We start from the raw sequence: 25,386 nt of genomic DNA on the forward strand, positions 1-25,386 counted from the left end.
CTTGATAAAACCTATACAGCTAACTTCTGCCTTTAAAGAAAATAAGAAAAGAAAAATTGTTTCTGACACTATCATTGATCATTTTCTTTCCAAAGATGTATCTGCACGCTGACAACACAAGGTTGAAAATAGAAAAAGAAATATGCATGAAAGCTCCTGTAGCTAAACAATGTGTGTTAAAATTATTTTCAACCTCACAATAGAATAAATTATCTCACCAAATATTTAAGGACTATATCAATAATTTAGATTTTTTTTTGGCACAGGTGGGTGATTGGAAAAAAGTTACTCATTCTTTTCTTAAATAACATGTAAATTATCATCCATAGACGTGACATATTTTAATTGAACGTTTACTTTTAATTTGAATTAATTTAACCTAATGAGAGTTAACATCTTAATTAAAATAAGATCATTTTATAATTAAATAAATTTTAAGAAAAAGTATAGGATATCAACATATTATCTGCCAACTTATTACTAATAATAGTTAATTATTATATTTTAAACATATATATAAAGAGACACATCTAAAAAATATATCTATAAAGATACTTCTATTAAACACAATTATAAAAAAGATATTTTTATTAGACACATCCACAAAGACACTTTCATTAAACACAGTTCTAAATAAGAGTTGGCAGAAATTGACAGAAATGCTGTTGGTAACGTAGCGGAATTGAATTTTTAAAATGGGGATGTAACTCTGGCTGAAAGAATTGGGTTCTGCAACGTCGTTTGCAAGATATTCTTATTGCCCACCCCCTTAATAAACGACCATGCAAAAGAAACACTTACATGCCTCAACACCATGCTACCTTCTTATTTGGAAGTAAGCATGGACAGCATCCCTCTGCTTTAGAGCATCTTGGATAAGGACATCTCGCTCCGGTTCTTGCATCAGCATTATGCCCACGCAGTGCAGGGAATCGCAAAAATAGTGCATGAAACTAATGAATTTATCGTTTGGAGTTAAGATAACTGAGAATTTCAATTCTAAAATTGAACTAACTAACGTACCTGTGGGAAGCAGTGGTTTTGGGCTTTTTTTTTTGGTGGAGTATTAGGGATGAACAATAACGAATAAGGAATGAGGGAGAAACGATAGCCATTAGAAAGAGTTGGGTATGTTTTCTGACAGATTGATTTAAAAAAAATAAATCAGAATTTAATTTTTAATATTTTATCAAATTATACATTCACCCCTTTTAAATAATTTTTTAATTACAAAATGGCCTAATTATAGTTAAGATAATATTCAATTATAAAATGACACATCATAAAGAGTAATTTACATGTAATTCATAAAGGGTATGTATGGTAGAATTTACCTTGTATTTTTTATTTTTTTTATTCACAATATTAAAAGTTATATTAAATTTTATCTTACAAAATTATCATTTTTTCATCATCTTATTTGTAATGTCTAGAAATTGCATATAAAATTTAAAATTAATACTTTTAAATATTTCTGAAATGCCTCTATTATGAATTTATTTCTCTCAAATTTAAACTGATAAGAAAAATTATATAAATAATTATATTTCTATAATACATTCCAAATATGCTTCCATTAATATGAAAATGTTTTTCTATTAAATGAGATAATTAGACATTTTCCACCCATATAGACTTCCCACACTACTAGTCAATTTTTTTCAGGTAAATATATTTACTAGAATTATTTAGCCAGATGTGTGGATATATAAGTTATATATACTAATAACTTAAATGAATAATATAATGACCAGAAAAACACAAATTAATGTTACTTCACATGTCCATATTTTGATCTGATAATTTTTATCATACACTCATAGAATATATTTAATTATTTATTATATTTTACATAATTCTCAAAATCATACATTAAAATAAATAATTATATATATGTAACTATAAAATATATATATATATATATATATATATATATATATTAAATATGTTTAATTTCAATATGAGAAAAGAATAATATGAAAATTTTCTTTTGAGTGACCAATCAAATTATCAGAAGAACTCTGTGATCTCCAGCTAGGCACCAAATCGCTTATCCAGTGCTTTTTGCTGACTTGTGGCAATAACAAAGCCAATGATATCCATGTAATAATGGAAGACAAGAATTAGTTGTGCATGCAAACCCTTTAATCTTTATCACTGCATTTGTCATTGTCAACAAAATTTAATGTTGAATTGCTCTTTACCTATTTGCTTAATTTCAGTGACAGTATTGATGGTGTAGCACACCATGTCCATGGGATCAGATAGAAGACTTTACAATGCAATATAGGTATGTGAATATGTGATCCTCTAGGACAATCTCTATACTTCATATTAACCATTCAAAGTGTATTCTTTTGATATTATATTAAATCCTCATCCCACTTGTGTATTCAACTCCAACACGCTTTTTTGTTCATAAGCACAAGTATGTTATGATATGATGATACTATTAGTTCTGTTTCTCGATTTTTTTGGTATCTGTGGTTGATAGTAGTCACTAATTATTTTGATATTTAAATATTAAATTAAGAATTGCCATGGAATTAATTCTTTTTAAATTTAAACTGATATAAAAGAATATATAAATAATTATATTTCTAACGAGGATAATAAAATATATAATGCTCTCTATTCATAATAGTAAGAAAATCAGACACCACTTAATAAAGGATCGAGTAGTATGGGAACAACTAAAACACACCTTGATAACTAAGAATAATAAAAAAATTTAGAAGACAATAAATAAATTAGTCTAAAATAATTTAAAATTATCTTAATTTATATTTTTCAATTATGTTTGAAATAATTAAATAGTATTAGATTAATAAATATATACTTAAAATTATAAATATTAAATTAAATAAGATAATTTTTAATTATTATTTTCTAATATTACCGTTAAGAATTATGAATATTTGTCAAAATATTACTTTATTATTAGAGAAAATACCATTTTTCTCTCCTGTGAGACACTAAAATGACACTCTCTTCTCCTCTATTTATAAAATGTATATTCCCCTCCCTTATAACTTTTAAAAAATTTCTTCTTTAATCCGTTTTAAATTTTTGTATTAATTAATGTTAACTTTATTCATTTTTCAAGAAAAAATAAATTATTTTTTATAAAAATATCCTTTAGCAAAAATTTTATTTTTTATTATTAAATTTTGTTTCCCAAAATACTCTTTGATAAATTATTTTTTATTAATTAAATTGTATTTTTATCAAAATATTTTTAAAAAAAATTAATAATTAATTTTTTTCTAAGATACTCTTTAATAATTTTTTAATTATTAAATTATAATCTTACCAAAATTTTCGTTAATATTTTTTTATATTTTATTATTAATTTTTTGATATCAATATATATTATTTTAACATTAAATAAAAAATCTTAGTAAGATTATTTTTCAATATAAATATATATTAATTGTTATACATATTAACAATAGTAAAAATTTTTTATTTAATGTTAAAATAATATATATTGCTAGCAAAAAATTAATAGTAAAATATAAAAATAATTGTTAATAAAAGTTTTGGTAAAATTATAATTTAATAATTAAAAAATTATTGAAGGATATCTTAAAAAAATAATTTAATTATTAATTAAAAAAAATATTTTGATAAAAATACAATTTAATTAATAAAAAAATAATTTATTAAAGAGTATTTTGTTAAGCAAAATTTAATAACAAAAAAATAAAATTTTTGTTAAAGGATAATTTTTGTAAAAAATAATTTATTTTTTCTTGAAAATGGATAAAGTTAACATTAGTTAATACAAAAAAAATAAAATAGATTAAAGATGAAGTTTTTTAAAAATTATAAGAAAGAAAAATATACATTTTATAAATAGAAGGGAAAGAAGTATCATTTTAATATTTCGCAGGGAAGGAAAATAGTATTTTCTCTTATTATTATTATTATTATTATTATTATTATTATTATTATTATTATTAGTAATGTATGGCTAGATATATAGTACGTACTAATTTGTTTGGTTCCTTTGAAGTCCTTTGTTTTCCGTTAGTTGGTTTAGGTAACACAAACACAAAAATGTGTTTAGTAATCTAGAGATAGATACAAAACATTACATTAAATTGTTTGCTGTTCTTCAATCTTTAATGCATAACAAACATTTAACTGGTTAAACTTTATTTTTACCAAAGAAAAACATAGAATTAATTAGTTGATGTCTTCACTCCAAAATGATTAGTTGCCAGATAATGTTACACATAGTTGTAAGAACCGGACCGGATTGGCCGGTTCGACCAGAAAACCGGTGAACCGGACCCATAACCGGTCCGGTTGAGTGCTGTAACCGGATAAGGAAGAGAGCCGTTTCGAACCGGGTTGAACCGGCCGGTTTTGATGAAAACCGGAAAACCGGCGGTTTCTGGTTAACCGACCGGTTCGGAAATGTTTTTTTTTTTTTTTCCAAAACGACGTCGTTTTGGTTTATTTTTAAAAAAAAAAAAAAAAAAAAGAAAAGTCCTACGGCGCCTAAGCCCCCCACCCCAGTTTTCAGTTTTCACTTTCCCCTTTTCCCCCCAAGGCCCCAACCCTAACGGCGCCTAAGCCCCCCTCAGACCAGTCCCTCACCTCACTCACCCAGCCCCCAGCCGCCGCCGTCATCCTCTTCGTCTCACCGCCGAGCGCCGGTCTGAACTCTGAAGGAACCAACTCAACCAAGGGAGTAGGAACAGGACAGACAGATACAGACCCGCGAACTCGCCGTTGCCGCGAAGTCGCCGTTGCCGCCCAGTCGAAGTCGCCGTTCCATCGCCGTCGCCCTCGCCCAGTCGAACTCGCCGTTCCAGCGCCGTCGCCCTCGCCCAGTCGAACTCGCCGTTCCAGCGCCGTCGCCCTCGCCCAGTCGAACTCGCCGTTCCAGCGCCGTCGCCCTCGCCCAGTCGCCGTTGCTTTTCCGGTCGAACTCGCCGTTGCCTCGCCCTTCTGCTCTGTGACTCTGTGAAACAGGTAAGCTCCAGTTGACCAGTTCTGTAATCTGCAGTCTGCTTCTGCTCTGTTCTGCACTAGAAGTTTAATGATTGTTCTATGAAAAATGCATTACACCCACTCTGTTCTGTGAAAAACTTACTTTGTTTCTACACTTCTTGCTGACTTGCTGTTATGAATATGAATATGCTTGTTGAAATTGTTAAGCTGAATATCCTTGTTGAAAGATTGAAATATGAAATTGTTGAATATGCTTATTGAAATTGTTAAGCTGAATATCCTTGCTGACTTGTAAGTTGTAAATTTGTTGTTGACTTGTTTTGTTGATTTGTACTGGAAATATGAAACTGTTGAATTGTTATCCATATTGTTATCCAAATCAAAATGAAACCAATCAGGATGTAGCTCCACATTTGTCAGATGAAGAGCAACTTGCCGACTTTGAAATCACTCCTTGGATTTAGTTTATGAATTGTTATCCATATTGTGTTTAATTAAGATACTAATGTACTAGTATTAACTACTTTCATGTTTATCTTTGTATTAGTTATATTTAGACTTTGAAACTTGTTTGTTTTTAAAATGTTGGTGAAGAACTAACGATATGTATTTTGAATTTATTAATTTTATGACTATTTTTAGTATTTTATATTTTTTATTTATGTGAAACCGGTTTTATCGGTTCAACCAGCGGTTTATCGGTTGAACCAATAAACCAGTGAACCAGTGACCTGACCGGTTCGATTACCGGTCCGGTTCTTACAACTATGATGTTACAGCCAACCAGTTAGAAATTCAGGAAAAAAAATATCAAATCATGCTAAATTTATATCAATTATAATATGTTAATAATTATTGTCCACCATAATCTTTTTTCGTGAGTATTTGTTGAGCAAGTTGGTGGAGGATATAAAAAAATAATAGAGTGTTATCATGAAATTTGAAAGCAAATTAAATGTATTATTATAGCCAATAAATAGACTGATAATTGTAAACACATTTTAATTAACTTATTAGTTTATTATCCTAAAAAAATTATTTTTTTTTTTAAAGTGAGTTGTCTCATATCTCACAGATTGTTGATTTATTTTTAAGTTTTTTAAAAATATTGTCATATTTATCAATTTTAAAAATATTGTTTATATAGTGACAGATAATGCTATAAAGTATAAATTATGTTGCTGGTGAAAGGTTATTAGAAGCCAAATTTCCTAGGTTATAATGGTATTCTTGTACTGTGCATTATATTAATCTCATGTTGTAAGATATTAAAAAGTTAAAGAAAGTAAGTGAGACTAGTTCACATGCTTTAAAGATTACGAAATACATATAATCATTGTTATCCATTGTATTTGATGAGAAAGTTTACAAGTGGGCGAGAAATACTTCGTCTAGTTCCAACTTGCTTTGCTACCAATTTTATAGCTTTATAGAATATTCTGACTTAAAAAGATGTATTGAGAGTTATGATAACTTGTAAAAAATGGACCTTCTCAACTTATTCTAAATAAGCTAAAACTAAAAAATTTGTGGATCAAGTTTTAGACTCTAAAATTTGGAGTCAATTTACTGATATTGTCAAGTTTACTGAGCTATTTGTTCGTATGCTACGTATTGTGAATAGTGAAATTAAAGCTGCAATGAATTTTTTTTACTAAGCTATTTATAAAGTTAGAGAAGAGATGGTGAAGAGGTTTCAAATAAGAAAGAAGACTATGGAGCCTTACTTGAAGATTTTGGATATTCGTTAGGATTCACAACTTCGCAAAAATCTTCATGCTACAGAGTATTAGTTAAATTCTACATTTCGATTCAATGTTGATGAATTTAAAAAACATAAGCAAATGGCTTTGGGCCTACTAGATGTCATTGAGAAATGTACTTATAGTGATCCAAATTTGAATTCTAAGCTAACAAGTGAGATGAGAATTGTAACAGTCCAAACTACCCGCTAGCACGATATTATCCGCTTTGGCACACAATGCCTCACAATTTTGCCTTTGACGATAGGGATGATAGCCGAAGTCTCCCACACTCACTTATCAAAATGCGTCATGTTAGGGAGAGGTATCCACACCCTTATAAGGCATGCTTCGTTCCCCTCCCCAACCGATGTGGAACCTTACAATCCACCCTCTCTAAGGGAGCCTAGCGCCCTCGCTGGCACATCGATCCGGGCTCCAGCTCTGATACCATCTGTAACAGCCCAAACCACCCGCTAGCACGATATTGTCCGCTTTGACACACAAGGCCTCACGGTTTTGCCTTTGACGATAGGGATGATACCCGAAGTCCCCCACACTCACTCGTCAAAACGCGTCATGCTAGGGAGATGTATACACACTCTTATAAGGCATGCATTGTTCCCCTTATAAGGTCCCACATCGGTTGGGGAGGGGAACGAAGCATGCCTTATAAGGGTGTGTATACATCTCCCTAGCATGACGCGTTTTGACGAGTGAGTGTGGGGAACTTCGGCTATCATCCCTATCGTCAAAGACAAACGTGAGGCCTTATGTGCCAAAGCGGACAATATCGTACTAGCGGGTGGTCTGAGCTGTTACAGAGCCGGAGCCCGGATCGATGTGCCAACGAGGGCGCTAGACTCCCTTAGGGGGTGGATTGTAAGGTTCCACATCGGTTGGGGAGGGGAACGAAGTATGCCTTATAACGGTGTGGATACCTCTCCCTAGCATGACGCGTTTTGACAAGTGAGTGTGGGGGACTTCGGCTATCATCCCTGTCGTCAAAGGCAAAATCGTGAGGCCTTGTGTGCCAAAGCGGACAATATCATGCTAGCAAGTAGTCTGGACTGTTACAAGAATATATATAAGAATGTTGAAAAAGATTTTGGAAGACAATCTGCAATACAAAAACGAAGCACAGTAATGTCAGGTAAATATTTTATTTAGTTTTATTTTTCTTTATTTATTTGAAAATTCTGATTGTAATGCATTGTCTATTTTTATTTTAAGATTAATGGTGGAAATCTTATGAAACTGAAACACTAAATTTGCAAAAGTTAGCCATTCGTATTTTAAGTCAAATTTGTAGTTCTTCGGATATGAGCGAAATTGGAGTATTTTTTAACACATCGTCGACACAGAAAAAGAATTAGTTAGAACATCAAAAGTTTAATGATCTTGTTTTCGTTCATTATAACTTGAGACTACAATAAAGGTATTTTTTAATTATTTAATCATTCATTAAATTTTAATTTTTAATTAGTTTAATAACTAAATAAATTGATAACATAGGAACCAAATGAGAAAGCAAAGTTATGATCCAATTTATCTCAATACATTTGATGACTACTCGGATTGGATATTAGAAGATTCATCACTGATTTTAACTCTTGAAGAGGTTGATGCTCTATGAAATAATTTGGTAAATATGTCCATTCAACCAACTTTAGATGATCTTAGTATGTTTTTCAATTGCTTGAATATTTTAATTGTTAGTTGCTATTATGAATTATTCTTAATATTGATTTGTAAAAAATATTCAAACGTAGATCAATTAAATTTGAAAGATGATTAAGATAATGATGGACCTATTAATAATATTGTAGAAGATATAGATGCAAATTAAAATGAGAAAAAATATTAGTCAAGTTCTAAATTTGTCTTATGAAAATATAGATGTCAATTTTGAGATCAACTTTTAGATTTGATTTATTAATTGTGTTATCTTTTTTTGTTCTTATTCATTTAAATTGAAAAAATATTTTGTACTAATGATTAGTTTATTATAATTTTTTGTATTATTAATTATATTTAAGAATTAATACTTGATTATTGTTAACATATTTGTAAAGGTATGTATTTTTAATTTTTAATTTATTTTTATAATTTTATAATTCTATTTAATTATGATTGAGTTAATTGGGTGAACCAGTAACTTAACAGTTAAACTAATGACCTGATGATTTAGTGGTATGACCGAATTAATTATCAGTTCGATTATGACGAAGAGCACAACATTATTTTATGTTTTTATTGTTTTAGTAAATACAATTTTGTTTTATGTTGACACTATACCGAAATATTATTTCTCTTGATTTAATCTTTTTGGGGCTGCAGTTATTGTTCTTTTTTTTTGGGGCTAGATTTTGGAAAGTCTACTTTTTCTGTCTTACTAATGGATCAGTCTTGGGCCTCCATTACAAACTCTAACATTGGGCCTCATTTGAAAAAACCACTTATCTAACTTGGCCCAAATAATAAATCAGCTTATCTACGAGCCTATGACAGAAAAACTAGTATTCATTCTCCAAAAAAAAAAAAAAAAAACATCAAAACGCAGTAGCAAAAGAAGCTTTGAGTTATTGGAAGGTAGTTGTGAGTTCATAGAATCCATGGCTGCATCTACCAGTACTTGGTCGAAACCATGGCTCCTTTCAGCGTGGCAATTGCTATTCATGTTGCTGTTTCCGTCGGTTTTCTCAACCTTCGCCGTCGCTTATAGACCTGGCGACATCGTTCCCATGAGCCGCATGGGTCAATACCACTCCGTTCGTTCCCATTTTCATTTACTCATTCTTCTACTTCTTCTTCCAAACGACGCCGTTTGGTTACTCTCTTTTCTTTTATCTGGTGATTGCAGTCTAGAACGGTTTGGCACGATCTCATTGGCCGCCACTGCCCCATCTTTGCCGTCAATCGCGAGGTCTGCTTCTTCTTCCCAATTAGATAATAATTAGGGCTCTATGAAAGTTTTTAAACCTGATTAGTAATTGATTTTATTAGTTTATGTATTTGGATATTTGTATTCGGTTTGCAGGTTTTGATGCCTATACCCAAGCCAACGGGTTATACAGGAGCTGATCCTTATAAAATGTAAGTATTTTCTGTTATTATTATTATTATTATTATTTTAAATTTTAGTTAGGGATTGTTTGAAGACAGCAGTAGCTTATTGGAATACGTTGTTTTTCTTATCCTAATTAGGGATCTTGTGGTTTTCTGTTTTGTAATAATAATAAAGAATTGAAACAAAAAAACCGAGAGATTGTATGATTGAGGAGACGTTGGAATTTTATTGATGTAAGAATTGAGGTGATGTGTAGTAGTAGTGAACAATGTGTCAGTAAGTGGACTTAAAAACTTTGTGAAGAGGTGATTCTGATTTTTTTTTTTAATCTGCCAGATCATTTCAAGTTGGAAGAGAAAAATTCTTAATCCCATGGCTTCTGATTGTAAATCGGAAAAGTACAGAGGTCCCGATGATCGAAGTAGAGCTGGTAATGTGTTTAAGATAGTTCTGACAGGAACTTATTGAGTTTATCTAATTATTCTAGTCATCAAGTGGATCATGAGTTCATGGATGCAAAACAGCAAAGACTTGTTATAAAGCATATGTTTTCTAACTAGAAAATGAATTTACTGGAATTTTTTGTGTCATGCAGAGGTATTCAGGTAACGATTTCCATGGTGTCACTGCAAAAGTTGTCGATATGCCTCATCACTGTACGTAGTTCCTCTCTAATTATACTTTGTGTAAATGAAAAGTATTACTCTTAGGTATGTGCCTTCCATGGTTCGTCCTATGTGTTGGAAATGTCATGGAATGGCCTTGAAAACTTTTTCAAGTCTTAAAAGCCTTTTACTTCGATGTTTCTAAGGTTTATTTAAAACTGCCAACAGATAGACATTTTTGGTGATAATTTTCTCTCATGTTTTCATTGAAGGTTGTTAATTTTTTTATATATGAATAGAATTTGGCGCACTATTTTGCATGATCACTCCACTTCTACATTTTCCAAAGCTTGTACAATTTCAATTGTGATTTGGAATATTTCTGTATACAAGGGGACAAGAAAGATAAAAGAAGCTAATATGCTATTACCTATATGTATTTAAGTCAAAGATTGCTGTACATGATTAAATAAAGTTTTGTTATGCTCATAGCTTTTGTTATGAATTTTCAGATGTTGAAATTCATCCTGAGATTCGGAAACAATTCTGGGATTCGCAGCATTGGCCAAAGCATATACTTGTGAGATATACATGGTTGGTATTATTTGATTTGCGGCTAAATATATTCATACTCTGTATATTTTGCCACTCCAAGCTCAAAAAAGTTAGTATTGTTGCACATATCACATTGTAACATAATATCAAGTAATTATTCTTTCAGAATTTCATTAGTTTGTATGAGAAATATGCCATTCTTTCATCATTTTTGTGAAAACAAATTATTAGAGATGCATTATGGATTATTTCAGGAAGGAGCATTCAGATATAGATGTAGCTTCTGGATTTTACGTTCTGTTTGGTTCAGGTAAATAAAATGTCTTTTTTCACTATTTTGTTTTTTAAAATTGAAAGTAATATCATATTAAACACAGAACTACTGTTAGTAAGGATCGTCAACTTATTTCTGTGACCAATCCATTGAAAATTGAGTTAGTATCTCGGTACCTCACAAATATCCCTGGCTGAGAATTTGACATAGGATTGCAAGAATCACCCTCTCTCTCTCACACACACACAGAGCTGAGGACTGAAATTAATTGAAATACCTTCTACAAAAATACCAAAAAAAAAAAGAAAAAGAAAACGGAATGTCCTGTTTCCAAGTTTTGCTGATAACTTTGTCAAGTTAGTTTCACTAAGTACATTTTTGCTGCTACTTCCATGGATGTTTCAGGGCTCATGTTATCTTTCATCCTCTCAATCTATATATTGCAATCATCACGGGAAAAATTGGAAAGGTACGTGATCCTTGGTTTGAAATAAGTGAAAAACTTTTCTCATGTGTTTATTTTGTATTTTCTGCTTTAATATTTTCTCATTGAATCCCAGATTTGTAAGGGAGACTGTTGTAGAAAGCAACATGCCTGGTGAGGTGATAGCCAAAGTTGAATGATGGACGAGTGAGTTCCCTTTTTATCCTTAATATAAGGATGTATATTGTAATATTTTGTTAATCTCAGCTGTGGGAAAGCATGTACAAGAACAAATTTAAATGTAGGATATAATAGTGAGGTGACTGCCCAATTTGATCCATTTCTTGAGATATTTATCACATTTTTCACTGGTCGAAAATTTTTTTAAATATTCACCGGAGTGGTAACCTTTAGTACAGTAGCATGATTCCATTTCCCAGAGACCCAAACTCCAAGCACAACAACTATTAAGAACATATAAAATGAAATAAATAAATAAATAAAGAACCAAAACCACTGCCCAATAGAAACCATATAAATGGAAAGAAAATATATACGGCATGTATGCATAGTTGCATACCATCATCGGCCAATGCCCTTATTCCCCCAACAAGCAAAGATTACCACCCCTGCATCTTTAAAGCTTTATTTGTGTTGTGGCACCATACCATCTCATAAATTATCGCAAGAGTTGATGAAATTCTGCATGTGCGCCATCTGAAAACGCCAATGAGTTATACCTCAAATGGTATAGTCTCTTTCCATCTAGAGGTTTCGGGTTCGAGTTTTATCTGTTGCAATTGATCAAAAAAAATTTCTAGCTGTTGCTGCAATGTGTGGTAAGTATGTGAGTGTGTTATGTAATACCTATAGATCCGGATTGTATGTGAGTGTGTTATGTAATACCTATAGATTGGGATTGTCTAATCCATCTGATAAAAGAAAAATATATGAAGACAAAAATGGAGTCTTCCTCATGCAGCTTACAAATGTTCATTCTAAATTTTGTTAGGAACTAATTTAAATGTTTACTTATAAGAAAATGAATACAAATCTAGGTGACATAGCAATAACTCCTCATTTCTCAGATGTTGCAGCCCGAAACAAACACACAAATGAACCCTAAAATTTAAGATAAAAAAATATCATAACTTTTACATAAAATAAAATTATGCTATTTTTCTAAAGTTATTTTGGTTACTCTTTCTACTCTTACCCAATACAATAGTCAGGCCCAATCAAGTTAAAAAGGTCCAATCCAAAGGGTTGGCCTTCACTGATCACTCGACTTTTCCAGAAGAAGTCGGATTCGACATGAACTGGCAGATGACACTTATTCAAATAAGTAAATGTCTCCTAAATCTCTCATCCATTTCTAGAAAATATATCTCAACAACCCTAAGATAAAGGGACGGTTATCCACCATCAGAAGTGAAACTACTCCAACGGTGGTTATTGATTCACCATCTATAATACACTGAAGCACTCAAGTAAAACTAAGTTCCAATATACTCTAAACTTGCTTAACTCTTTGCTAACTCAGGCATCGGAGTCTCTTTGCAGGTACCTCCCCATATTCTTTCTCATACACAATTCGGACGGAAGCTCCCAGACATAAAACAATTCGGAGACTACCCTCCTCTAGTGCTTGGGCCTTACAAACAAGCCCAACCACCCTCCGGTTCTAGGTACGCCCCGAAACATTGGCGTCGTTGTTGGGGAAACAGGAAGATCAACCAGTGATGGTAGACGACCAACAAGAAGATGGACACACCGCATCAGAGTTTGAGCAAGAACACCAAGACGTGGTCAACAACGACACGGCAATAATATCCCTACAAGGAATGGAAGGACAACATGGCGAAGGTCCCTCCAACACCCAGGGATAAAAAAGAATCTCCTCCGAAGTTCATCAGCCTGGAAAAGATGGACAACCTCACTTCGTTGACTTAATGGAGTTACTGCATGGCCACCAAGGTCGACTCGAGCAACTAAAGAAAGAGCTAGAACGACAGCGTGAGACAGAGAGAAGCCTAAGGAGAGAGATTGAACGAAGAAGAGAGCTTGAAGAAAAGCTCTCAAGGCTGAAATCCAACCTCCGAAATAAGGATTTTCGTAGAGATCGAGAAGACACCCCGGTAGGAGAAGAGGACCCATTCATTGAAGATATCATGAGGGCTAAAGTTCCCAGAAACTTTAAGAGCCCTAATATGGACCTGTATGACGGGACGACTGATCCGAAGCACCACCTCAGTAATTTCAAAAGTCGGATGTACTTAGCCGACGCGTCGGACGCCACTCGTTGTAAGGCTTTTCCGACGACTCTAACAAAGGTGGCGGTTTGACGGCCTCCCCCCAAGGTTGGTAACCAGCTTTGATGATCTTTCGCGCAAGTTCCTCACGCGATTTTCATTCCAAAAGGACAAGGTCAAGCACACTCCTAGCCCGCTGGGAGTAAAGCAAGAGGTCGGAGAACCCCTGAGGGACTACATGGAGAGGTTCAACAAAGTGTGCTTGGAAATCCAAGATTTACCTACTGAAGCAGTAATAATTGGTCTCATTAACGGACTTCGAGAAGGACTATTCTCCCAGTCCATCTCAAAGAGACACTCAACTTCTTTAAGTGATGTACAGGAACAAGCAGAAAGTACATCAATATGGAAGAAAACACCAGGTTACGAGAACCTAACTGTCGACTAGGGCATCCCAACCAATCAAAAGAAAAAGAGAGGGAGCCCAAGAAAAAGGAAAAGATCGGGTCTGAAAGGCCCCAAAGATATCATTCCTACACTCCCCTACGAGTTTTCCTGGTCGATGTTTACATAGAAATTTGCCATACTGAAAAGTTGCCTCCCCCGCGACCAATTAAGAACAAAAGGGGCGGGAGCCGCAATGAATACTGTGAGTACCATAAGTTGTATGGACATTCCACTAATGATTGCTACGACCTGAAAAATGTGACAGAAAAACTAGCTAGAGAAGGTCGGTTAGACAGATATCTCATGGAAAGGTCGGACAATCATGGGAAGAGAAAAAGACACGATGAAGGTCACGGACGAAGAAGTCCGCCCCCCACAAACCCCCGAACGACACATTCATATGACATCGGGAGGCTTTGTAGGAGGAGGGGTTACCAAATCATCTCGAAAAAGACATCTGAAAGAAGTTTACCAAGTCGGGAATGAAGGACCCAACCTTCCAACCATTTTCTTCACCAAAGAAGACGGACAAAGCACCGTACCTGGGCATGACGACCCAGTAGTGATCACCATGATTCTCACCAACGCTCATCTACACAGAACTCTGGTGGACCAAGGAAACTCGACGGACATCCTGTTCAAAACAGCATTTGATAAGTTGGGATTGGACGAGAAGGAGTTAAGAGCCTACCCTGACACTCTCTTCAGGTTAGGAGACACTCCTATTAAGCCACTGGGCTTCATCTCCATGCACACTACTTTCGAAAAGGGGACTAAATCCAAAACTTTGAGCGTCGACTTCATTATCGTCGATGTAGCTTCTGCATACAACGCCTTAATAGGCAGAACAACCCTAAATCGGCTTGGAGCGGTGGTTTCTACCCCCACCTTTGTATGAAGTTTCCAACACAAGAAGGGATCGCCATCCACCATCAGAGGAGATCAGAAGTTGGCGAGAAAGTGTTATAATGAAAGCCTTAGCCTGAGAGGTAAAGGCAAAGAAGTCAATACCATCGAGTTCGGAGGAGTCCGAGTTAAAGAAGAGCTACGACCACGGCCTGGAAGAAAGACCGAAGAAGTGCAGATCAAGCAAGAGGTCGGAATGAATACCAACATAGGAGGGAGCTAGTCTAACGGAAGGGTTGAAGCAGAAGCTGATACAACTCCTACAGTAAAATTCCGATATCTTCACCTGAAAAGCTTCTGACATGCCAGGAATAAATCCCGAACTCATGTCTCACAGATTGGCTGTTCATCCGGGATCCCACCTGTTCAACAAATAAGACGGAAGTTAGGACCTTAGCGGGCTTAAGTGAAACTACTCCAACGGTGATTATTGGCTCACCATCTATGAATACACTGAAATACTCAGGTAAAACTAAGTTCCAATATACTCTAAACCTGCTTAACCCCTTGCTAACTCAGGCATCGAAGTGTTTTTGCAGGTACCACCCCCATTCTTTCTCATACACAAGTCGGATGGAGGCTCCTCCTCTAGTGCTTGGACCTTACAAACAGGCCCAACTACCCTCCGGTTCTAAGTACGCGCTGGAACAGTTACATTTATGTCCTCTTATTATGTATAAAGCTTGGTAAAACAACGAAAAAACGGTGAACATAAATCGTGGTTATAAAATAATGATTTATACCCAAACAACGAAAGAGTAAACCGTGATTTTGTATTACGATTTAGGAGGAGATATAAATTACGGTTGTGTTCTACAATTTATTATAAGAAGAAATTACCTGAAAATCATGGCAGAGAGTATGTTTGTATTAGGAGATTTGTTATATTATACTTATTTGTATTAAGATACATATTATTTAGATATTGGTACTCCTAAAACTTGATTATTAGTTTTATAAATTCTAAAAGTAGTTTAAAAAAATAATAAGTTTAACTATTAACATAACATTTAATATAAAGATACCGATTATTTTGTGTAATTTATAAGCATACTCAAATCCACTTAATTAGGTATTACTGGAATGTAATCTATTTAATTTTTTTAAGTACCATTTAAGATCTTTTAAGATTTTTATATTTGTTACAATTCTTAAAAATAACACACTTTAATTATTAGTTGAGCTTTTTTTTAAGACATGAAGAATTGTTAAAAAAGATACCTGAAGAATGGATAATTTTTTATATTATTGAAGAACTACAAATAAAAAATATAAAATTAAGAGAAATAATAAAAGAAGGAACAATATTAGAATTAGGATGAGGAGATCACCGTCTTTAAGAATTTTTAATATTACAGAAACTATTAGTCATAAAAATTCTATAGATAACTCGTCATTAAAAAATATGGATAATATTGTAGGAATTAATAATATAAGGCCTCGTATAGCCACTCCTGTGTATAAAATAGATTCAAATTACTCTCCAACTAGATTACAAGTATTAGGAGTAATTATTAGAGAAGAACCATTTGAGATTAATAAAGAACGGATAAAATAAGATTTTAATGATGAATATAATAGACTATTAAGATATTGGTATTTCACAAATTATTCTGAAAATGAGGCTATTAGGATTAGAAAATTATTTTATAATTATATGAAATAAAATAGAATTAATCTATATTTCTTCGATTGATACATTAATTATTATTCTTAAAATAACAAGAAATCATGTCTATTAACAAAAAAAACCGTTATATGAAAAATCAGTTCAAGATCAATAATAGAGTTTGAGTATCCTCCTAAAGAAACTATTAAAATACCAGTTAAAAAAGATTTAGAAGTTGAAGCAGCCCCCTATAAAGATAACAACGCAAAAGGAAATATAGAAAAAAGAGATATTAAAAAATTGCATCAACAACTAAACTTTACTAATACTATGTTAGATATAATAAAAAAATAATTAAAAAGAATGAAAAATATGAAAAAATCAATTAAGATAGAAAAACCAATATATAAATTACAAAGTTTAGATAATATCAATTTAAAATCAAAAGTGGAAGCAGAAGTGGATGAATTAAAAGAAAAACTTAAAAGTATTAGTTTGAAAAAATGACGATTAATATATTAAAAGTAGAAGAAAGATTAGAAATAAATAAAATAACTCAGAAAATAAATTACTCTAAAACTAGAAATTATTATTCCAAACCATCACCAGTAGATATAGGCCTAGAAAAAAGAACATAATTAATACAAAATAACTTTTTTGGATCAGATTTAGTAGCAAAATGGAACATAGATTGATTAAGTGAATAAGAAATTCTATATCAAATGTGTAATATGACAATGGCAGCAATTGCTTATAAAATGAAAAAAGCCTCAATAAAGATGCCACAATTATGTTAATCCAAGGGTTTACAGGCCAATTAAAAGTATGATGGGATAACTTTCTCAGTATCCAAGAAAAAGAATTAATTATTAACAACGTTAAACAAAAAAATCAGTCATAAGATGTTACATCTACATTAATATATACAATTGTTAAAAATTTTGTTGGAGATCTAAGTACTTTTAAAGATAGGATAGCAACCCAATTAATGAATTTAAGATATCTAACCATGTCTGATTATAGATAGTATAAAGATATTTTCATGGCAAAAGTAATGATTAGAGATGATGCCTCTACATCTTTCTAGAAAGAAAGATTCATAACAGCTTTACAAAAATTACAAACACAGTTTGGAACACAAATTCTTTATAATTCATTAACCTTTAGATAATTACATAACATAATACTAAAAACAAGTATAAAAATATGTACAAATACTAAAATACAACAAAAAATAAAACAAAAAACTATTATTGGAAAAAGAGAATTAAGAACATTCTGTTACCAATATGAAATAATCTCTGAAATGGCACCAAATAGTCAAAATAAAATAAAATAAAATTACAAAAGACAAAATAAATATAATACAGAAAGAATTCTTTACTATGAGAAAAAATTATATAAAAAATATTATAAAATTCCTAAAGGAAAAACCAAGTCTTTTAATAAAAGAAAATAAATAACATGTTGAAAACGTAAAAAGCAAGGTCATTATACTAATAAATGTACAACAGAATATATAAAAGATAAATAAAATAAAAAATAAAGAAGTTAAACAAGTGTTGACAGCTTTATTAATTAATTCAGAATCAGAGAAAGAATTATTTTATGAAAGCTCCTCTTAATTTAAGAATTACTTCATATATCAATTAGACCTTATGTCATCAGATGAAGAAACCTCAATAGTAAAAAGTAAAAAAGATTAGCAAAATAATTATTTAAGAATTGTGTAATTGCAAAAATTGTGAAAAAAAACTGTAAATATTCTAACAAAAGAACAAACTTCTACCTTAATAAATATAATTGACAAATCAGAAGATACACCTCTAAAATATGAATTTACAAATCAGCTAACAAAACTAATTAAGAAAGAAAAAAAAATAAGGATGAAATAAAACCAACAAAAATAAAAAAAATTTATAACCATTTTAAAAACCCACGAGAGAAAGTCTTCTTTAACTCACTTCGAGAAGAAATAAGAATTTAAAAAAGAATTTTTTTTCTTTAGATTTACATACTATCTTCTTGTTAATAAAAAAATTTTATAGCAAAAACTTTGAAATAGTAGTGAAAACTGTTAATACATTGGTCATCCTAAATTGTGGTCCTGGTTGTAAGTCCTATTTAGACAGTAAATTCGTTGGTCAGCAAGGATAATTCCGTAATTCGCAAAGTTTTAACTATAAAATGGCTAGATTCTTAAGAACGATGAGTAATTTAAATCTAGATAGAAATAATTTTTTAATAGTAAAAATAGATAACAGTAAAGCATCAACCTTCAGAACTAAAAATGAGAAAATAGCTAAGTTAAAAGAAAGTTTTTATAATTAGAGTATACATATAATAGATAAAAATAAAGTATATAAAAAGAGATATTTCTGAAAAGAAAAAGATTATGAAGTTCACATGCTAGAATATAGTTATCGTGAGACAAGTAACAATAAGACAATTGCTATTTTTAGAAGAGAATAGATTAAAAGCACATAGTAATCAAGGATATAATTTTATTCATATAGGATTAATACAAGTATCAGTAAAACCTAATTTTAGAATAAGAATAAATATTCTAATATTATTAATGTTAAGAGATACAAGTGGTATCAGAGCTTGCTCAAAGAGAAGGTGTCTGATAATACTTTATAAAGGATTATATATATATAATCCTTTATAAAGTATTATCAGACACCTTTCCTTTGGGCAGGCTCTGATATATATATATATATATATATATATATATATATATATATATATATATATATATATATTAGAGCCTGCCTAAAGGAAAGGTGTCTGATGCCTAAAGGAAAGGTGTCTGATAATACTTTATAATCATATATATATATATATATATATATATATATATATATTCTTTATAAAGTATTATCAGACACCTTTCCTTTGCGCAGGCTCTGATAATATATATATATATATATATATATATAACTCTAACATTAAATTCTTTATTTTAGTTTTTCACTCACTCAAACGCACGCACACACATAGGCACTCAACACTTACCAAAACACGTGTACATACTTTCTGCACTCTAACATACGCGTCCTTGTTCCACTTATCCTCACTCACTCACGAAGGAAAAAGAAGCATAGAGGAATTTGCACTCTAACACATGCGTCCTTGTTGTACTTATCCTCACTCACTCACGAAGGAAAAAGAAGCATAGAGGAAGTGACGCGAGAATCGTAGAGAGAGGAAGAAGAAGAAAAAGAAGAAAGGGAGAAGAGAGGAAGGAGGAGGGTGCAGCGGCTTCCCTTGTCGCCGCTGCCATTGTTAAGTCCAGAAAGAGAAAGAGAGAAAGGATGAGAGATAGAGAGACAGAGATGCGGATTGAGGGGAACGACAAAAGGTGAGGGAATGAAGATGGACGAGGGTGCGGCGGTCTCCTTCGCCGCCGTTGTCACCGCCGGGACCGCGTTGAAAGAGTTGCAAAAGGGAGGAGAAAACCGAACTTGTGGGAGAACGAGAATGGGTTTCAACAGGAATAAGAGAGGAGAAAGGGGTCCTCCATCGCTGCCACGGTCGCCGAGGAGTCGTATGCCGCCATTGGAGTCGCCGTTCTGTCACTGTCGACTTTGAAAGGAGATGCCACTGCTGTTGTCTCCGAAAGCACCATCCTCCCTGTTCTGGTTCCAATTCCTCCATTCCTGAAACTCTGCTACTGGTTCTGCTTGGAGGTTGCTGCTGACTGATTGATAGTGGAATGATGAAGTTGCTATGTTGATGGTACATTCTAGCTAGCCGCTACTGCCACGATTCCATCTCCGATTTCTTTTAATTTCGACAAATTGAGGTAGGAGATATATTTTTAAAATTAAAGATTTTAATTCTTGAATGACTATAAAGTTTAGTAAATAATTGGAGATAGGGTTATTAATTGTTTGATTTGCATGTTTGGAATCTTGTTTGGAGCTGTGAATGTGGATGGTGTTGATGTTATTGTGAAATTGATTGTATGTGTGTAAATACAAGTTTGTTTGATGGTAATGTACACTTTTGCGAACTTGTTTGGAAACTAATGGCGGCTGAAAATTCTGATTTGGCTTGATGATATTGTGTTGGTTGTTGAATTGAATTATGAGAAGCTAGGATTCGACTTGAGAATTGTTGAAGGATTGAAGTTGATTGTTAAACCGATTTCTTGAAATTCGATGCAGTAACCTCATAAATAAATTAAGTAATTCTATGATGACTGAAATTGCGTGGTGCTAAATTAGGAGAAAAATAGAGTGAGTGTAGTTGATTGAGTCCAAACTTGAGAGGATTTCTAAATTAAATGTGGAATAGGCATGGCAATAACGGGTACCCACGGGGGCGGAAACATGCCCCCGCCCCCGCCTCCATATTTAGTCCCCGTCCTCGCCCCGTTTTCGCAATGGGTATCGAGGACCCCATATCCACCGAGGATCAGGGACTCCACAATATCTGCGGATTTTTAAAAAATAAAAAAATAGAAAAAGTGAAAAAAACATATCAAGCATCATGTTTATAATCTCCACAAACATTGACAACAACAAAGACATTAACAACATATTCATAGTCTCTAAAGACATTAACAATAACAAATATTCAATATCAAACATATCCATAAAACAACCAAAGTACCAAACATATCAAAATCTACAAAGCATAATTTATCATACGGTAGAATTCTCAAGCCTTTTTTCATGATGTAATGGTAGTGATGGTAGATTTCGATTTGTTTGGATCCTACATCAAAAGAAAGAATACAATTAAAAGTTAAAATCGTAAAATAAATCAAGAATAAGTCAATAATATGAAAAAATAGTATTGTATATAATTTAGTAGTTTTTTTACATCAACATCTGCTTCAATGCTATTAATTGTGTAGCACTCAAACACTATGTTAACTGTGGTTCCAAGCTCATTCGAAAGCTAATCTTGGTTACACATTAAAGCCTCTAACGTATCTAGACGCAACTTACTGCCATATGGGGTAACAAAATCAACCACCAATACTAAACGAAGACTCATAGGCAACTGTAAATATAGGAATCGACAAAAAATTCTTAGCAATCGTTTGCAAAGTAGAAAATTTTGCTCCATTTGATTTCCACCAATTTAAGATATCAAAGTCATCTTCAATTTGTGGCATTGATCACTCTTCAAGATAATAATCCAACTCGTTTTTTGTATCAATAAATACAGATTCCTCACTTACATGGATAACGAAGTCAACTTGCTAAGATTTGTGACTAAACTTTCTTCCCCCTTGAACCTGAAGGCATTGGTGGTGGCGGTGGCATATTTGTGACTAAACTCTCTCTCTCTCTCTCTCTCTCTCTCTCTCTCTCTCTCTCTCTCTCTCCTTAGTTGTATATTCTAAAACTAAATCTTATACTAACATTTTCACTTGATCAATTACAACACATGCCTCCGTCTCACACATACCTCTTGAGTAGTTTGAATATTAGTGGCTATAGATTCTTCCGATGAAATACTTTTCTTAAGAGTATTACTCAATCATCAGAGAAAGACATTCTATAAAATCACATAACAATAAAACTACAATCACATACACACAACAATCCACAATAAATCACATAAATTAAATTATAGAGAACAATTCGCAGAAAATCACAAAACTTAAATCACAGACATCATAAAACCACACATAAATTACAAAAATCACAGTTAAATGTAAATTAATAAATTAAATTATAATTAATCTAACTTACAGAAATTATAACACTTCTAATATATTAACAAAGAACCAGAATAAAAAATTATAACGTAAACACATAAATCACAGAATCCACGAAGATTGAATGACATAAACCTTAGAAATCATAATCAGCATCAGAAATATAAATTATAATTAACCTAACTCCAGGCATTATAAAATCAGAATCCACAAAGATTAAATCATATAAACCCTAGAAATCAGAATCAGCATCAGAAATATAAACTATAATTAACCTAACTCCAGACATTATAACAACAAAATCTACAAAGATTGAATCCCATAAACCCTAGAAATTAGAATCAGCATCAGAAATATAAACCCTAAAAATCAAAATTAGCATAAAAATAATGAAAATCTCAGAGTTCACACATCACAGAGCTAACTTACTCGATGGAAAAGAGTGGCAGACCACCCGCCAAGACTGGCGAAGACGCGATAGAGCGAAGATGTGACGACTGGCGATGACACGATGAGGAGAAGACGCTGCTCTACCTCGACAAGGAGAAGACGACGAGCACTGCAAGACAGCGAGGTGAGCGTGACGGTGAGCTGGAGACGTGCGGTAAGGGACTAAAGGGGTGAGAGGTGGCACTGAGGGAGCGAGAGGGTGGGAAGTGGTGCTGAGGAACCTAGGGGGTGGGAGGTGGCGGTTGGCGGTGATGACCGTGCGTTGTGAATCGGGAGAAGAGAGGCTGAGCGTTTGACCGTCTGAGGAGAGGAGAGGAGAGAAATCTGAGGAGAGGCTTTGAAGCTTTTGAATTTTCATTTATGGCTAGGTCTCATTCTCATTATATATATATATATAGGGACCTTTTAGTCTTTTCATATAAACGGAGGTTAAACCAGTCTCCACGGGGTCGGGATCTCTACCCCTACCCCGTTTATACGGGGCCCCATCCCCGTCTCCCATCCCCAAGCCCCATACCCCCCCTGGTGGGTAAATCCCACAGGTAGCCACCCTGCCATGGATTTTTGTTATCCCTATGTGGATTTAGTTATAAATTTACGAAATTAGAATGCTAAATCTGTTTTTCTACATCATTATGGAAAGTGCAGCAACTTTAAATGATTATAACTATTTCCACAATGATCAGAATCATGCAGGATAAAGTTTAGGGTGAACCTGGGATGTCTAGAGTTAGATTGGAGAATTGTGGGGTAGTTCGTTAACTATGTGAATTATGGTAAATTTTTGAAGTATGGTTGTTGAAACTTTTTTTGCTGCAGAATTTCGAGTGGGATAACAATTTTTGCCTTGCCACGATTGCCACAAATTGAATTTTGAGGTGAAACTAATTTTGTTTGAAAGTTTGATGAATCTAGTTTATTTTCCTGAAAATTATTGTCTGAAGCAGAGAAAACAGTTTTCCAGCACTTATGTCAGTAACTTCCAGTACTCAACTCCTAGAATTGAACACCTATTGCATTTCAACCAAATGTAAATGAAAGCTTGGTATATCTAGTGTGTTCAGTCCAAATTTTAGGGTGATCTAAGCTTTAATGAGTAAATTATGCTACTTGGAAGAAGTTGTATTCGTTAGTTTTTAAAACAGAATTGTGCAAAAAAAGAACTAATTTCCAAGCTACATACTCTTTCATTAGGAATGATATTGACCTGGAATTAATTGAAAAAGGAACCTAAATGAGTCTAGTTGAACCATGTTAATTTTGAGAGTTATTGGATTTAAACTGAAATTTATATTGGTTTTTGAATTGGATACTGCTGCTGTCTTTTTTGGTTTTTGAAAATGTAGAATAGTCTTTTTGTAAAAATTATGTAAAATCTAAATTAGATCAGAATACATTGGGACTAAAACTAAAACAAAGTCTAGTGTTTCTAAGATACCTATATTATAAAAACGGATTAGTACGTAATCGTTACATGACGTATAGGAACCTTGTAAAGGAACAAGGTGTAGTGCTATTGTGAAATAGGGAAGCCACGGTTATTCCTTCATTTTTGGAGCAAGAATGGTTAGAAAATTATAATCTTTAGATTGACAGAAATCTTAGTCCGAGATGGCCGTGTGAATATAAAGTTTGCGCGATTCCGAGGTCGTTTGATATTTTTAAGGTAGGAAAAAAATGGACTGTCAAGACTGTTTTGGTGACAGCCTTGGGTATGGAATTTAAAAAAAGGATTTCGACATTATTGCTAAATATTTTGAAAGTACTAATATAAGAATCAATGTAAAAACTTAAATGACTCTTTGAGAAAAGATAATTGACTATTAATTTTTAGATTATAGAAAAGGTGAAATTATTGGTTTGTAAGGTTTATGGTTAACTGTGATATGATTATCAATTTGGCAAGGATGTAGGTTTTGTCTTACTTCGTGATTGTGATGCAAAAGGAGATCTTATCCTGATTAAATGTTAAGGGTTTAAATATTTATAGACTAAATGCCTTGATCTTAAATTTGATGGATGTAAGATTGTGATTGATTGCCCTAAATATTTGAGAATTGTATAATTGTATGTCTGGCAGGGATGGTGATTTTGTCTCCATTAAGCAAATCCATGTGTAGCCCACCCGCAGACTGGTTGCTCCCAGAAGAAGGCAGTTCTATCTCCTCCGAATCCTCCTCCTCAGAATCCTATGGGACCTCTGTCCCTCCAAAAGAACTGCTACTGTCATTTTCGCTTACTAGCAGAGGTCTGTTGGTGTGGACTAGCACTAGAGCCTCACCCAGTGGTTCGTATTGGGCCTGTAGCTGCTCCGCGGGAGAAAGTGGTGCCTGTGACTCTAGAAGTATAATCACCTCAAGAGGAAGCTCAGGTATGTACATATCATCATAATCAGGCACAGGTGCCG

At 33.0% G+C, this 25,386-nt stretch overlaps 1 protein-coding gene across 1 annotated transcript; it reads left to right on the forward strand.

Annotated features, from left to right (window-relative positions):
* Positions 1-9,222: 9,222 nt before the first annotated feature.
* Positions 9,223-11,975, forward strand: LOC112743830 (uncharacterized). Its single transcript, XM_025793188.3, has 9 exons — positions 9,223-9,478; positions 9,571-9,633; positions 9,748-9,803; positions 10,114-10,207; positions 10,373-10,433; positions 10,895-10,976; positions 11,192-11,247; positions 11,617-11,680; positions 11,772-11,975. The coding sequence occupies exons 1-9, from the start codon at positions 9,323-9,325 to the stop codon at positions 11,833-11,835; spliced, it is 696 nt and encodes a 231-aa protein (XP_025648973.1). The 5' UTR covers positions 9,223-9,322; the 3' UTR covers positions 11,836-11,975.
* The last annotated feature ends 13,411 nt before the right edge of the window (positions 11,976-25,386 follow it).

This window comes from Arachis hypogaea, chromosome 14 (assembly GCF_003086295.3).
Source record: "Arachis hypogaea cultivar Tifrunner chromosome 14, arahy.Tifrunner.gnm2.J5K5, whole genome shotgun sequence".
Taxonomy (NCBI): domain Eukaryota; kingdom Viridiplantae; phylum Streptophyta; class Magnoliopsida; order Fabales; family Fabaceae; genus Arachis; species Arachis hypogaea.

Bases quoted from the DNA above. Each gene is read 5' to 3' on its own strand.
- LOC112743830 (XM_025793188.3), top strand. From the start codon at position 9,323: ATGGCTGCATCTACCAGTACTTGGTCGAAACCATGGCTCCTTTCAGCG. The intron at 10,208-10,372 runs GTAATGTGTTTA...TGTGTCATGCAG, and splicing joins CGATGATCGAAGTAGAGCTG to AGGTATTCAGGTAACGATTT. The intron at 11,681-11,771 runs GTACGTGATCCT...ATTGAATCCCAG, and splicing joins TCACGGGAAAAATTGGAAAG to ATTTGTAAGGGAGACTGTTG.